The sequence below is a fragment of the Amblyraja radiata genome, chromosome 11 (assembly GCF_010909765.2).
Source record: "Amblyraja radiata isolate CabotCenter1 chromosome 11, sAmbRad1.1.pri, whole genome shotgun sequence".
NCBI lineage: Eukaryota > Metazoa > Chordata > Chondrichthyes > Rajiformes > Rajidae > Amblyraja > Amblyraja radiata.
In genome coordinates, this window is record NC_045966.1 from 14,972,516 (window position 1) to 14,988,498 (window position 15,983).

A 15,983-nucleotide genomic window follows, 5' to 3' on the forward strand; every position below is an offset into this window, starting at 1 on the left:
AAACAATAGTAACACCGGAGATAGACACAAAATGCTGGAGTAACTCAGCAGGACAGGCAGCGTCTCTGGATAGAAGGAATGGGTGACGTTTCGGGTCGAGACCCTTCTTCAGACTGAAGGGTCTTGACCCAAAACGTCACCCATTCCTTCTATCCAGCATTTTGTGTCTATCTTCTGTGTAAACCAGCATCTGCAGATCCTTCCTACACATTAGTAACACTATTTTCTTGTTTTCTTGCTTGTTTGTGATTACATTTAGGCATTTATGTACCGAGATGCACCGAGGATGGATATTACAAACCAATCCAATGCCGCAGCAGCACAGGGCAGTGCTGGTGTGTCGACAGATATGGAAATGAAATAGTAGGCTCGCGGATACAAGGGACTCCTATCTGTGGTAAGACTAACCAAAGTAAAGCGGGTGTCTTCGTGGGCTGTTTTCATGAGCTAACAAAGGAACGAGGTGCTCTTCAAATATTTTGCCAGCCGCAGGTCAGGAAGCAATCTGTGAGATGAATCTTTTCACCATAATGGGATTTATCACCTTCCGACAAAGGCAGAATTCTCATTGATCAGATCTGGATGGGATGACTCACTGAGCTCAATTCACTGATTTTAGTCACACGCTTTGAAGAACAATTTTATGAGAAGGACGGAGTAACTAAAATCTGACTCATCATTAAAAGCATGCTAAATCTCATGGTGTGAACTTTAATAGACAGCTTAAGAGAATCAAGAGAAGCACAGAATCTCTGGAATGTGAGCAACCATGTTCTACAAAATGATCATATGCCTCTATGGTAGTGATTTAATGATTTGTTTGTAGTTGCTGATAGTAAAGACATACTGTACACTATATGTCTCTCCGATATTTTTTATCTAAGGTCTGCACTTTTCAAAGGGAGTGGATGTAATTTTGTTTGTAGTTTATAGAGATACAGCGCAGAAACGGGCCCCTCCCTACACAAAGTCCACGCCGACCAGCGATCCCCACATACTAACACTATCCTACACACACTAGGGATAATTTAACCAAGCCAATTAGTCTACAAACCTGCATGTCTTTGTAGTGTGGGAAGAAAACGGACCACCCGGAGAAAACCTACACCGGTCATGGGGAGAAGGTACAAACTCTGTACAGACAGCACCCATCATCAGGATCGAACCGGAGTTCTGCCGCTGTAAGGCAGCAGCACCATCCTGTCGCCTATGCAGCATAAAAAATGATTTATGTTGCTTTTATCAATTTTATTACGCATTCCTCCACTAATTTTTGAAAGCCCAGAAATGAGTGGATTACCAAAAAAATGAAAACAGCTAGATTTAATATTACAAGTAATATATAGTGGGAGAGATGGGTGAGAGGGGAGGGGATATTACTTGTACCATCCCCTGACACGCTCCTCTGTGGCTCTGGCATGTGTCCTCCCCCACAATCCATCACATGCACCCAGGACAGTCAAAACACTCCTGCTGGCATCTGTTTCAGTTGGACAGACTTCATTGGATCATTCTAAGAATCGTAGAGCTCTCATCCTCATCTCTGAACTCTCTGCCCCACATCAGTACTCGACAGTGTTTCAGTTGCTTGATTGTTTATTATGCCCCTGTCCCACTTAGGAAACCTGAACGGAAACCTCTGGAGACTTTGCGCCCCACCCAAGGTTTCCGTGCGGTTCCCGGAGGTTTTTGTCAGTCTTCCTACCTGCAACCTCCGGCAACCACCTGCAACTTCCGGGAACCGCACGGAAACCTTGGGTGGGGCGCAAAGTTTCCGTTCAGGTTTCCTAAGTGGGACAGGGGCATTTACTCTTGTTAGTTTCTGAATATTTTCTTTCAGCTGACTACAATGATGAAAACTAGTAGCATTAAACATCAAGTGCTCGAGGAACTCAACGGGTCAAACAACATATGGGAAAGGAATGGGCAAGTGACGTTTTTGGTCAGGACCCTTCTTCAGACCGGGTCTTGACCCAAAATGTCACCTGCCCATTTGCTCCCTATATGTTGCTTGACCTGCTGAGTTCCTCCAGCACTGTGTTCTTTTCAAGATTTCAACATCTTCAGTCTCTTGTGTTTCTATTATTAAACATTCCAGGTTAATGTAAAGCTCATGCTGATGTCTATACGATATAAACGGGATTTGTTTGAGTTGAGGATTTATTCTTTTACTTTCAGAAGAAGATCAGGAGACCTCTGGTGATTTTGGCAGTGGTGGGCTCCATGTTTTGACTGATGACCAGGAAGATGATAGAGAAACTCAAAAGGAAGAGAAAGTACCAGAGGGTGGCGGCAATGAAGATGATGAAGATAGTGAAGATGACAAAGATGATGACATTGGCTATATTTGGTAGTTGTATTTATTGTATTGCTACCCTGAACTGTCATATTTTGCACACTGCTCTAATTCATTCTTACCTCGGTTTGTTCACAGTACTGAGGATATGTTGCATCTGAGATAAAAAAATAAACAAAAATAACTTGTAGATATAAAATGTTGATCTAACTGGGACCATTTAGTACATCTGTTGAGCATGCTCGGTAGCAAACTCCATTTTGACATGTGTACCTCCACAAAAGAAAGTTAATGTTCCGATTTACAGCAGGACTCCTGAAAATGAGCAGTACAATGAAATCCATTCACATTAAATAATCTGTAACATTCAATGTTTTTCTAAATAATTTAAACCTAAACTATGGAGCTTTCTTAACATCAATTCTTAGGCAGAAAAAGATAATCTCAACAAAAACTAATTTATCTTAACTGGAATATTTTACTTGTGCTAGTAAAAATTCTTTACATAGATATATGTTCCATTGAAGCATGAAACCCCATCATTAACCTCACCACTACAGCCAGGACCCTGTAGAGTCACATTGAGCTGAAAATTAGTTTGGTGTCGCTATTAAAGCCATAAGTGATAACAATGAACAAGCAACTGCATAATAAAAGTCAAGGATATTGCCCCCAATTTTTGAAGGAATTATTTTTAAACTATTTACTTGGGCAGAGCTAAGAATCGCTGATGAAGCGGAAATTCAATTTACTTTCAGCGGGCAGACGATAGAAGAATTCTATCTACCTGCCCAGTAATAGAGGCCTACATATCATTTTGTACTATCCTAATTATATTACTGGAGCCACATTATTGGAATTCTGTTATCTGCCCCTACCCGTGTAAAAGGCGTGTAAACAGAGCTCATTGAGAAAGAAAATTTAATTAAAATCTGATTCTCCTGTGAGGATCATACCTTCTACATTATGTGCAAAAGGGGCTAGTGCTAGGGTGAGCATGTAATGATAAATCCTTCATTAGAAGACTTTTATTCCTTGATATTGTTCTCTCTAAAAGAAGAAACAATACTAGTAATTTTGTTCTGCCTGAGCAATTATTTATCTTCATAACTTTTTTCTGTATCTTTAATGCTGAAAATTGAAAGTGCCAGGCTTCGAAGATTACATTGAAATAGTAAATAATTCGATTCTTAGCATTCCATAGATGGCACAATGATTCCCACATTCTCACCCCCCAGACAATACAGGTCTGCCACCGATTGCCCGGCACCCTTGGTTCCAGAGCCCTGCCATATTATCCCTTTTGCCGGATCAACAGAGATCACATAATGATGATACAATAGATCTCTGACCCACTAATTATACCCATCCCGTGTCTCTTAAAGCACCAGGGATTGCTAGATACTTAAATAAAACAAGTATGAAATACAGCGAAGCTTGCATTTCCTGCACGGTCAGCCGAGGGCAACGGTTAACGTGTTGCCCTCAGACGTCCTTACGAAGGTCAGATCGGTGGCTGCCTGTGGGGCTGAGGCTCTGCATTCCCGGCAGGACTACCAAGCCGACCCCCACTGACCTGAGATTTGCCAAATCTACCAGAAATGTGGTAGGGTGGGCGGGCGTCTGGGAGGAGTCCAACGGGACCAGAACGGTCCGCCTAGGCCGCCGGCATTGGAGGTCAGCAATGGGAATGGTTCCGCTTACTTCGGCCGGGCCATAGTTCCAGAGCCCCAGCCGCAGGGGGCGAATTCAATGTGCTCATCAGAAAAACGGCTGCAGAAGTCCCAATGAGGTTGAGATCAAACGTCTCACCAGGCCTAAGTGCTACATTTTCGGGGGGGGGGGGGGGGGGGGGGGGGGGTATTTATGCTCTCCTAATTCTGTCCGGATTAAAAGAGGAGCTGGAACATCAGTTGCCGGAATATCGGTGGTATACCTGTAATACTCATCCTTTCGCCATGCTGCAGCATGGTGTTCAATGGCATTGTGTGCCTTCTTCTCTGGCAGGATAAATGTAGGCAAATTGGCTTCTGCAGTCAGGTTCAGGACTCATGAAACAGATAAGGGGCTGTCCCACTGCAGTAACCTAATTGGCGAGTTTAGAAAATTTTGCCCTCGACTCATACTCGCAGCATAGTCGAGACGAGGACCTAGGATGCCTTTGTAACTCTCCTTCATGCTCGAGTAAACCCCGCGTACTCGAGGCCCCAGCTAAGTCGCGGCTTATTTTTCATCATGCTGAAAAATGCCCGCGAGTAAAAAAAGGTCGCCATGGAAAAAATCGATATTTTTTTCACTCGTAGGTTTAGTCGAAGTAGGTCATAGTAGGTCGGCATGTTATTCGTAGGTAATCGAGGGTAGTCGAAGGTAATCGAAGGTAGTCGTAGATAGTCTTCAACATAGTCGAAGGGAGGTCGAAGGAGGTCGTCTTCATTCTCCACTATTCGGTGTCTAATTTTCCCGAAACTAGTCTTCAACATAGTCGAAGGAGGTCTTCAACATGACACTTTTTCAAATTCTCCTAAACTCTTCTAAACTCGCCAATTAGGTTGCCGCAGTGGGACAGCCCCTTTATTAATTGTGATGTTTATGTGGCCAATTACCTGGAATCTGACACGTAACATTTTTTATACTTCATTAATGGATTGTGGAGATTGCTGGCAAGGTCAAAAGTTAATACCCATCTCGGGTTATCATGAACAGCTGCAGAATGCAGGGTATTCTGGCAAGTGACTGCTTCAGGGACTACAAGGCCACAGTGACATGTGATATCCTGAGAAGCAATGTTAAACTTGCTCCAGGGAATGCCCGATTCAGCTGGCAACTCTTTTGGAAAGCATTAAAAAAAAAATGCTTACCAGCTCAGTAAAACTGACACTGCATGGGCTTTCAGGTATACAGTTCCCATTTACAGCCACTGCTTTCCATGTAATCAACAGCTTCGTCTGACGGATCCTTCCATTCTCCAACCAGCGCTGCATCAGTCGCCGGAAAATGATACGCTCATCCCTTCTGTGCTTACACTGCACACCATGTCCTTTCAGTACTCAGTCACACTGTTAACTTTAAGTAAACACATTGCAGCCTCTTCATGCCCTAGTTTCAAATTATCCTGGCTTCTCTAGTGCTGCCTGTCTTGGCTCCAGCAGATTGGACAAGCGTCCTCCGACTTTTGCTGGGACATTTTATTCTGGTGTAATGCACAGTAGCAGACTCCCAGGATTTTTCAAGATACTGAGTTTAACGAGTTGAAGTCAGAGATTAGATTCAGCTTGCAGCTGTACTGACCTTTTGACTTGATTAATAAATTATTGCAAGATATAATGCAAGGAATTTATCTAAAAACAAAATCTCAATGGGTAAAAACTTGTGTTGTTGAAAAAGCTCAGTCTTATAGAATTGACTTATTGAAAGATGTTTGGTGATCTTTTTGGTTGAGGGAAGAGTTTTGCTGGCAGTTGTACACTAAATGGCTGGTATTTACCTTTGGAAATGTCAGCAGAGTCTGATCTCCTAACAAATGTGGAAGTTTCATACTTACTAATCAAGATCTGCTGGTTTTTCCCTGACAGAGTTCTGTTTTGGCTTCCACAAGGAATCTTAGAATTCTGCCTTCGGAAGCACAATTCAAAATTTCAAAGGTAACGCCTGTCCCACGTGGGCGTCATTTGCGCGTCACGCAGATGGCGCGCAAAGATTTTGTACATCCCAAAATCCTGGGGCGCCGCGCGCAACCGCGCATCACTGCCTACATCACCACGCACCATGCGCGCGTAATGCGAGTAAATTATGTCGCGTAAATTACACGCAAATGGCGCCCAAGTGGGACAGGACCAGCAATTTTACAGCTGCAAAGAAAAAAGAACATAGAACAGAATATAACCCACTGTTGTCTGTGCTGGACATGATGCCAAGACCAACTCTCATTTGCCTGCATATGATCTATATCCCTCCATTCCCTGCATGTCTATGTGCCTATCCATGTCTCTTAAATGCCGTTCCAGCCTCACCACCGACTACGTAAAAATCTTGATCCGCACATCCCCATAAATCTTTGCCCGTCTCACCTTAAAAATATACCCTCTCATAAGGTCATAATAAGTAATAGAAGCAGAATTAGACCATTCAGCCCATCAAGTCTACTCTGCCATTCAATCATGGCTGATCTATCTCTCCCTCCTAACCCCATTCTCCTACCTTTTCCCCATAACCCCTGACACCCGTCATCTTTGAGATTTGGGAGGAAATAGGAGCACTTAGGGGGAAACTGGAACACCCAGGAGAGTATTAATGAGGACACAAAAAGTCCACAGCGATAGCATCTAATGGTACTACCAACATTAACTTCTTATCCTGTCTCCCCTTAACATACGTCCACTTCAGTGTAGGTCGTTGGTTGGTAAGAATGCCAGATTCCCCTTCCTCCTCCCTAGGCAATGGCAATTAATCTTCAATTGCACATTGATGAATGCTTTGGAGCAATGCAAGTTGTCACATTTAAGATATTTGATGAACAATTACTTTCAATGATGCTGACCTGTTTTATAACGCTTAAAAATATTCTGTACAATAGCATTGTGACAGATCAACTCTTTAGAACTAGATATTACACTACTTTCTTGTAAGATGACAGAAATCAGCAGGTCTCTCATTTTTAGCTCATCGTTACTATTGGCTCAACTGATGAAATATCTGTCTTTCCTGACAGGATGGTACTGTTTGAGCGAAGACCCTGTGGATCTTGTCTCCTTTTGCACTTACTCTGTTCTGGCCATGCTACCTGTAAGAAGGGGCCATAGAAGGGAGGATATGCTCCTGCACGCCACGTTCTTTTCTGAATATATTTAAGAGGGACTTAAGTTCTAAACGCAAACTCTCATTTAGCCAGCAATAGATGAAGTGCTGCTCAGGGCAAACCAGTGGAAAGCAAAATAAAGAGCATTGTTGGTACGAATGATATGACTAGGTATGAGGACAACATAACAGTTCAGTGGAAATCAACAGACAGCAAATACTACCGCAACCATCATCAGCATTTTAATCATCTTTTTCATTTTCTGTCGATGTGCAAAATATTGCTCTGTTGTCACATCCTCGATTGCATTGCGAAGCCATAACTTCTTGGCAACAGTGGTGTAGGTGATAGTGATGGTTAAAATGGGTAGCACATACAACATAATAAATGTGGCCAAATCCAGGTGCTTCCAGAACATATCCGCTAGCTCTGGAAAATTTGGGACACACAAACTCATTGATATTTGATATTTCCATTCCAAGAAAAAGGTTCTGACTGTCTACCCTACCTATGCCTCTCATAGTTTCTATACTTCCTTCAGGTCTCCCCTGACCTCTGGAATTCCAGAGAAAACAACCCTAACCTGTCCAACCTCTCCTTGTACTTAATCCCCTCTAGTCCAGCCATCATTCCGGTAAACCTCCTCTGCACCCTTTCCAAAGTTTCCACATCCTTCCTGTAATGGGACGACCAGAACTGCAATCTTAATTTTCTGGATCAACCTACCATGGTGGACGTTATCAAATGCCTTATTAGAAAGGTGAGATATGATACCACATTTTGTTACAAACACAAGATATTTTATGTGATTTTAAACACATTTCTTCATAGCTTATAAATGACAGTGACAGAGTCTAAGGAATTGATGCACTACAATGCTGAAACTAGATTCTGCACTCTGTATCTTCCCCTTTGTCCTATCTATAGTACTTCAGGTTGATCTGATTGTATGTATCTTCTTTATGTTATATCTGATCTATTTGAATAACATTCAAAACAAAGCTTTTCAATGTGCTTCGGTACATGTGACACTAATAAACCTAAACATGGGCTCATGTCTTAAACTGGATTAATGGCATACCTGATATAAAAATAGGTAAAAATTGATATTTACTTTCATTAAGATAATCCTTCTTTAGCTATAATATTTTACAAAGTTGTGCATGGAAATGTTATGCATCAAGAAATGTTCATGTTGTGCAGCATGAACCTTAGATATGATTTTAAGCAAGCTCCATTATTCAAATACTAACAATGTGTGTCCGAGTTAATACTCTGGCAAGATTAAGGGCCTGGAAGATGAAATATAAATTGTATATTGCCTTTTCTTGCTGTAACTTGGTGAGACCATGTCTCAGTTACTCTGTGAATTATTTTACAAATTGTACTTCATACTGTGATAGTGAAGATGCTCATTGAACAATAAATCTGAAGGCATGTTTGATGTTTCCTCATGTGATTACAAATTCTCCTTAAAAATTGCGAAACATTAATTTCTTTATAGAATAATGACTACATCCAACATTGTGGAAATCACATGGAGCAGTTTCCTACAATTCAAAAATAGTAAATACACATTTTTTAAATTCTCAAGTATGTGTAAAACTGATCAATACACTGCTCTCTAAAAATTACTCGAATGTTGAAATCAATCACCTCAATATTTTAGTAGGCTGATTATAAATGAAACTAAGGTACCAGTTTCAAAAGCAGCAGATTATAAAATGTAAACACTCACTCCCTGTCTCAGCAGAGTGCTTAAAATTAAATACTTTTCACTTCTGTAAATGGCAGAAATTGATATGTGTTAATTACTTACTTGCTGTTTTTCTTTTATTCCGATGCTGCTTTTCAAATGATTTGCATTTTAGATCTCCACTTTAAAGTTTGAATATATGTCTGTGATGTTGTTGTTAAGTATTTATCCTGGTTATAAGGCTGAAATTGTCTATGGAGATTGGTTGTTTGTTAGTTATACAGTTTAGGTTGCATCTAGTAGGTATATAATTTTACTTGTGGAAACCTCCATGGATGCTTTAATGCCGTCTGTCTAGGCTATGTTAGACTAGAAAAATCACCACCTCAAACCCAAGTTATTCTCTTCCATTTCATGCCACTAATTTTGGTGAATGTCTTTGGTTTGTGTTGAAGACATAATGTTACAAGTTTCTCTAAAAAGCAGTTTTCTTTAAATGGTATGTAACTAAACAGTTCAGTGATGGTACTAATCAGGACGAGATGGCGATAATGTGGTTTAATCCTAAATTCAGTGACTCATTTTGATACTGGGCTAGCAATGCCTTGTAAAAGAATAACAATGTGCAGGAAGAGACCGCAGATGCTGGTTTACACCGAAGATAGACACAAAATGCTGAAGTAACTCAGCGGAACAGGCAGCTTCTTTGGAAACGTCACCCATTCCTTCTCTCCAGAGATGCTGCCTGTACCGCCGAGTTACTCCAGCAATGTGTATGTAAAAGAATAACAATCCTGCTTAAAGGGGAAGGAAAAACCTGTTGGGTTTTCTGCACGCTATAACTGAAGGCAGTTGTGATATGGACCATGACCTTGGCCATGCCACCAACCGAAGAATTAGCCTTGGTCAAAATATCAATGAAAAATAATACAGATAAGTCTTGCTGACAATCATATTCGCTCTGCAGCAGCAAAACAACTGGCCACAGTTATTTTCTCAATATTTTACAGTTGTAATGACAACGTTGTTCTTTATTTCTGAGCTCGGATTGATTTTTAAATTCTATGTTCTGCTTTTATTCTTTGTCTCACGTGTCCTAGATGTTGGACAGACTATCATGCTGAATATTTTTTTGTTATTCTATATTCTGTACAAAAGTGTCTGGTTGACTGGTATGCCATCTCATAAATACAGTTAATAATCTTGCCAATTAACCCTGTCGATTAACAGGGTTTTGTTGTTTTATTGATTGTTTCAAATAAATCACAGTACATCATTATCTCTTACTATGATTTCATTTGATTTTTTTCTGGTCAATTGAATTCTGTAAGTATAGCCTTATTTAATTCCAGTTAGATACGAGGAATATATTAAGAAAAACATTTTGGGGAGAAGCTGGTTTAGTTTAGTTTAGAGATACAGAGCAGACACGGGTCCTTCAGTCGCGCTGACCACCGATCCCCGCACACCAACACTATCCTACACACACACACACTAGGGACAATTTACAATTATACCAAACCAAATAGCCTACAAAACCTGTACATCTTTGGAGTGTGGGAGGAAACCGGAGATCCCAGAGAAAACCCACACAGGTCATTGAGAGAACGTACAAACTCCGTACAGAAAGGCACCCATAGCCAGGATTGAACCAGGGTCTCTGGCACTGTAAGGCAGCAACTCTACCACTGCGTCACTGTGCCATGCAGCTGGGCAGTAAACCTGTATTTCAAGGGTAAAACAGCAACATTGTGATATATTTTGCAGTGGGACAGATTACAGACATGCATGTAGGCAGTGCCTTAAGGTGAGGTCAATTTCATATTTTCTTTATGCCCCATTAAAGATGCTTCCTGGAAAAAAAAGTTTTACAATGAAAGGAACAAGTACTAGGCCAACATTGCCAGAATCACACTGCCACACTTCAGTCACCAATTCAGTGGTTTTAAAGAAAAAAGCTGTAGCCCTTGCTATGATTAAATAAAAGATATCACGTTATATATATATATATATATATATATATATATATAAGGCATCATTCTCTAAAGGTGTGGGAAGTGTTGTCCTACACTCATCATGGTGGGCTCTAAAATGGAAGACAGAACACCCATTTTCAGCTGCTAATTGCAGATTGCCATGCTTCCAAGATGGCGCACAACCACGGTGACTATTTGGGTGCTAGCCACAGAAGCAGATTTACAATCACCGATTTTTTTTTTTTTACCTAAAGAAGAATATACAACCAAACATTTTTAGGCAAAATCATGCCAATTGTGAAATTGGATAAGGCACATCCATGTACAATTCAGATTAACGTGCCCATCTTTTGCTGGCAGCAGGTGCACAGTGAATTGCATTGTTATTTGTGTAATACCCATTTCCTATCATGCCAATGTAAACTGGAGCTCAAAGATCCACAATTTTAATCATTATGCCAATCTGTTGTTTTTCTGCTATTTAAAGACAAACTCTGCTGCCACCAAGAGACACAAGAGCCGAAAGGAGTTTGCCAATTAGTCCTTGGAGCCTGTCTGCCACACAGCAAGAAAATTAAATAATCCAGACTGTCTCAACATCACTCTCTTGCTTTTCTGTTTAGTTTAGAGATTCAGTGCAAAAACAAGCCCTTCTGCCTACCAATTCCACGCCGACAAGTAATCCCCGTACACTAGCACTATTCTACACACCAGCGACAATTTACCATTTTTACCAAAACTAATTCACCTATTAACCTGTATGTCTTTGGAAACTGGAGCACCCGGAGAAACCCCATGCGGACAGGGGGAGAGCGTACAAACTCCGTACAGACAGCACCCGAAGTCAGGATCGAGCCCGGGTCTCCGGCACTGTAAGGCAGCAACTCTAATGCTGCCACATTCCTGCTCTTTTTTTTAATTCAAAACTTCCTTGTAGATCAAATATCTGTCAATCTATGCGTTGAACACAAAAACATAAACCAAAAAATGCTGGCAACTCCACAGATGCCAACTGATCTGGTGAGTTAGAGACTGTAATGTCTCTGGTCAAAAACACAACGTTAACTGTTTCTCTTTCCATAGTTGCTGCTTGACCCGAGTGTTTCCGCTATTTTGTTAGTCCATTTTGAATATGTTCAATGACACAAACTCCATAACTCTCCAAAACGCTCCAAGAAATCCCTTTTCCATTCCATCTCAAATATCCAGTCTTGAGATATCTATGCAGTAGGTTTCCCAGTGGGGAAACTCACCCAAGGCATCTTTATAGTCATACTGTATCTGTCAACCCAGGGAAATCATGATGGACGCATCAAGCCACCTGGAATGAATCAATAATCTTAGGGCAAAATTCTAACATGCCCATCAACAAAACATCTATTCATAAGTTCATTAGTTATAGGAGCAGAGTTAGGCCATTCGACCCATCAAGCCTACTCAGCCATTCAATCATGGCTGATGCATCTTTCCCTCTCAACCCCAATCTCCTGCCTTCTCCCCCTAACCCCTGACACAGGTACTAATCAAGAACCTGTCAAACTCCGCCTTAAAAATATCCTTAAGAATTCCACAGAATCACCACCCTCTGACAAAATAAATTCCTCGTCTCTTTTTTAAACGTATGTACTTTTATACCCAATCTATGGTCTCTGGTCCGAGACTCTCCCACTAGTGGAGACATCCTCTCCACATCCTCTTTATCCAGGCCCCTCACTATTCGATAAGTTTCAATGAGATCTTCCTTCCAGCATCTTCAGGAACATCACATCCCATCTGGAATTCTCTGATGAGCAATGAATTCGCTGGCTCAGCCTTTCATAACTGTCAAGGTTTCAAGGTCAGTTTATTGTCACATGTACCAATTAAGGTACAGTGAGATTTGAGTTACCATACAGCCATACTAAGTGAAAAGCAACAAGACACAGCCACATAAAATAAAATTTAACATAAACATCCACCACATCAGCTCCCCACATTCCCCACTGTGATGGAAGGTAATAAAGTCCAATCTTCTCCCTCTTTATTCTCCCGCGGTCGGGGCTGTCAAACCATCCGCAGAAGAGGCCATCAAAGCTCCCGCAGCTGGCAATCCGTAGCCCTCGCGTCGGGGTGATCAAAACTCCCTCGTCAGGACGGTTGAAACTCTCCATGGCTTGGAGCTCCCGAATCGGCCTCTAACCAGGGACCGTGGGCTCCACGATGTTAAAGCCCACAGGCCCGCGTTTGGAGTGCTACACAGTCGATCCCCGGCAAGGGGATTGCGAACTCCACAATGGTAAATCCGCGCCGCGCACGCGGTTGAAGCGCCGGGTCGGTCTCTAGGAAAGGCCGCGCCACTGCATGATGTTAGGCTGCGGTTGGGACGGAGATATGATAAGAAAAAAAATGGCATCTTACCCAAAACAAACCAAGGAACATATTATTAAACTGTACTTAAAATAACAAACACATAAGAAAGGACAGACAGACTGTTGGCGAGGCAGCCACTGAGATTCATGATTTATGCAGGAATATCTTCAACTGCAATCTCATGTCTAGGCTGATTGTTCCATGGAGGTCACCACACAGCTTTTCAACTCAGTGTTGGTTGTGAAAATAGTTCCCTCGCAGAGAATGGCTTTTTCACCTGAGGGAGTTTAGATTCTAGACAATTTTTCCGTGGCTAGGATAATCTAGAGGGATTAATCTGGTATCTAGTTCTGTATCGGCTCACACTGTAATTTCCAACCACACTAACGAATACAAATGCCACGGTACACCACTGATCTCCTCAAGATGAGATCTTACTCCCTGCATCAGTCCTCACCAGTAGTCATGGAGACTTCCTAACAAGTCAGCACAATCTTTCCTGATCAAAGAGAAACCAATGCCAGAGGAAGAGAGCAAGATTAGTATGGGTGTCAAGGGTTACGCAGAGAAGGCAAGAGAATGGGGTTAGAGGAAAAGATAGATCAGCCATAAAAGTAAGGAGGACACACCAGATCTGAATAAACTGTACCCGGGCAGCAGCTTGTCGACCATATGCTGTTCGATGTAGAAGTTGCATTCATTTTAACAAAGGGTGGGAGATTACATTATGATCTCTGTCTGGAATATTTTCAGTGGTTGAGCTTGCACCATTCCAAAGGTTCATTATTTCCTGTGTGCAGAAATTTCTTCTCAACTCTAAAATCTATTTTGAAATTGTAAATGCTTTCTTCTAAACACATAGCCAGGAAAACTATAAACACCAAATAGGCTCCCTAAGGATCTTGTATGCTTCAATTAAATCGCATGTCACTGTGGTACTAATCCCTCCTACGCTAAACCCAACAGCCCACAAATTGATCTGATGAATCTTCACCACTCCCTCTATCATAGCATTTCCTTCATCAGACACATCAGAGAGATCCGACACAAAATTCCACATATAGTCCCACCAGTGTATACTAATTGCAGCAAGGCAATCATACACTGATACTCAAATACACTTGCAATAAAGGCAAACATATATTGTTCAATGAATCTGCACATTAACTTTCAGTGACTGATGTACAGGGACACCCAGCACCTTCTGAATAGCAATACGTTCCTATGCCTCATCATGTTAAAAAAAATCTCTTCCTTTCTAATTTTTCCTAACAAGTGGATGACCTCATATTTTCCACATTATATTCCATCTGCCACAGACATTCTTTTACTTAGCCTGTCCACCTGAGACACTCTGCTTCCCGTCTAATAACCCACACTATCACCTTGCTTTGTGTCATCAGCAACAACCTCTACATTTTATGTGGCACAATTGCACAGACCAGGGTGAAGTATTGACATGGAAGACATTAGGGAAACAAATTCTACCGCCCAGATAGTGTCTGTAGACAGAGAAAAAGAGGGACCAGGTTTTTCCTGAATGTGTGGGTAGACCTTTGGTCATGATTGTTAAGGGCTTGGACACGCTAGAGGCAAGAAACATGTTCCCGATGTTGGGGGAGTCCAGAAATAGGGGCCACAGTTTAAGAATAAGGAGTAAGCCATTTAGAACGGAGACAAGGAAACACATTTTCTCACAGAGAGTGGTGAGTCTGTGGAATTCGCTACCTCAGAGGGCGGCAGAGGCAGGTTCTCTGGATGCTTTCAAGAGAGAGCTAGATAGGGCTCTTAAAAATAGCGGAGTCAGGGGATATGGGGTGAAGGCAGGAACGGGGTACTGATTGGGGATGATCAGCCATGATCACATTGAATGGCCTACTCCTGCACCTATTGTCTATTGTCTATTGAAACCTATTGTTTCACTTTCAACCTGGGCCCATAAGAATGCCAGAGCTTGAACTGCACATCCAACGTGACAATAAAGTGTTACCAACTTCTACAGGAAATCCCGAATTCCATTCTGCACTTCTCAAAGAGAACCAAAGAGTTTTTTTTAAACAAAGGTCACTGAATTTGATGAATTGGCCATTTACAATGCTGTGTATAAAATTAAGTGTCATCTTTTTCAACCTAAAGTTGACTGCGAATTACTAAGATATTCCAGATGCAATATAGTCACTTTTTTTTATTTTAATCACAGTCCAAAAGATGATCATTGATCGTTGCCTTGTAATCAACACTTTAAATGAGCACTTTAAATCAGCACTAAAAAAATTATTCACAAAGCCTTATCAGGATATAACAAGCACATAAAAGGCTGTTCTGTTTAACAGTGACACCATTTCATTCCATGTCTTTACTTCTGCTCCTGCATGTAAAATCTGACAGCCAGAACCATCTGCTGACGACAGGCTTTCTATCAAATGTTTGTTTTTGATGACTTGAGTCTGTTGTTGCTTTCTTTGGGCTTCAATAAATCCATTATTAATTGGCACTCAAATGCCATTTTACCAAGATGGTAATTATCTGCTGTAGCTTAGCTTTCAAATTAAGATAACTAATCTTGCTACCACTGGCTCAGTCTACATTGAACATTTGTAAAACCTAAATATATATATTTTTAAATCCTCAAAGGCTTCCTGTAGGATTATGCACACCCATTTCCAGACATTAAGTCAGAATTTCTGGAAACCCTTGGAGTTAGTACTCAAAATGACAACGTATTATTTCTCTCACAATATTCAACCTAAAAAGGGTTCATGTCAAATGATAAAATCACATCAATTATGTTCTGCATAACTAAATGGAACTCACTGACATTCTTAGATATTCGGCAACTAATGACCAACTGAGGAACTTCTTCTTCTTCTT

The 15,983-nt window shown here is 41.2% G+C and overlaps 1 protein-coding gene and 1 pseudogene across 3 annotated transcripts in view; one reads left to right on the forward strand and one right to left on the reverse strand.

Moving 5' to 3' along the window:
* Nucleotides 1-4,457, forward strand: part of spock1 (SPARC (osteonectin), cwcv and kazal like domains proteoglycan 1) — a 389,701-nt gene extending 385,244 nt beyond the window's left edge. For 2 of the 3 annotated variants that reach the window (XM_033029372.1, XM_033029375.1), the window contains 2 exons: nt 260-397; nt 2,179-4,457. In XM_033029372.1, the coding sequence (XP_032885263.1) occupies nt 260-397; nt 2,179-2,354 (314 nt within the window). In that variant the 3' untranslated portion in view covers nt 2,355-4,457. The remainder of the gene's footprint in view (nt 1-259; nt 398-2,178) is intronic. The other variant, XM_033029374.1, reaches the window with a different exon arrangement.
* A 2,017-nt stretch (nt 4,458-6,474) lies between these two features.
* Nucleotides 6,475-7,575, reverse strand: LOC116978311 (annotated as a pseudogene).
* Nucleotides 7,576-15,983: the final 8,408 nt, after the last annotated feature.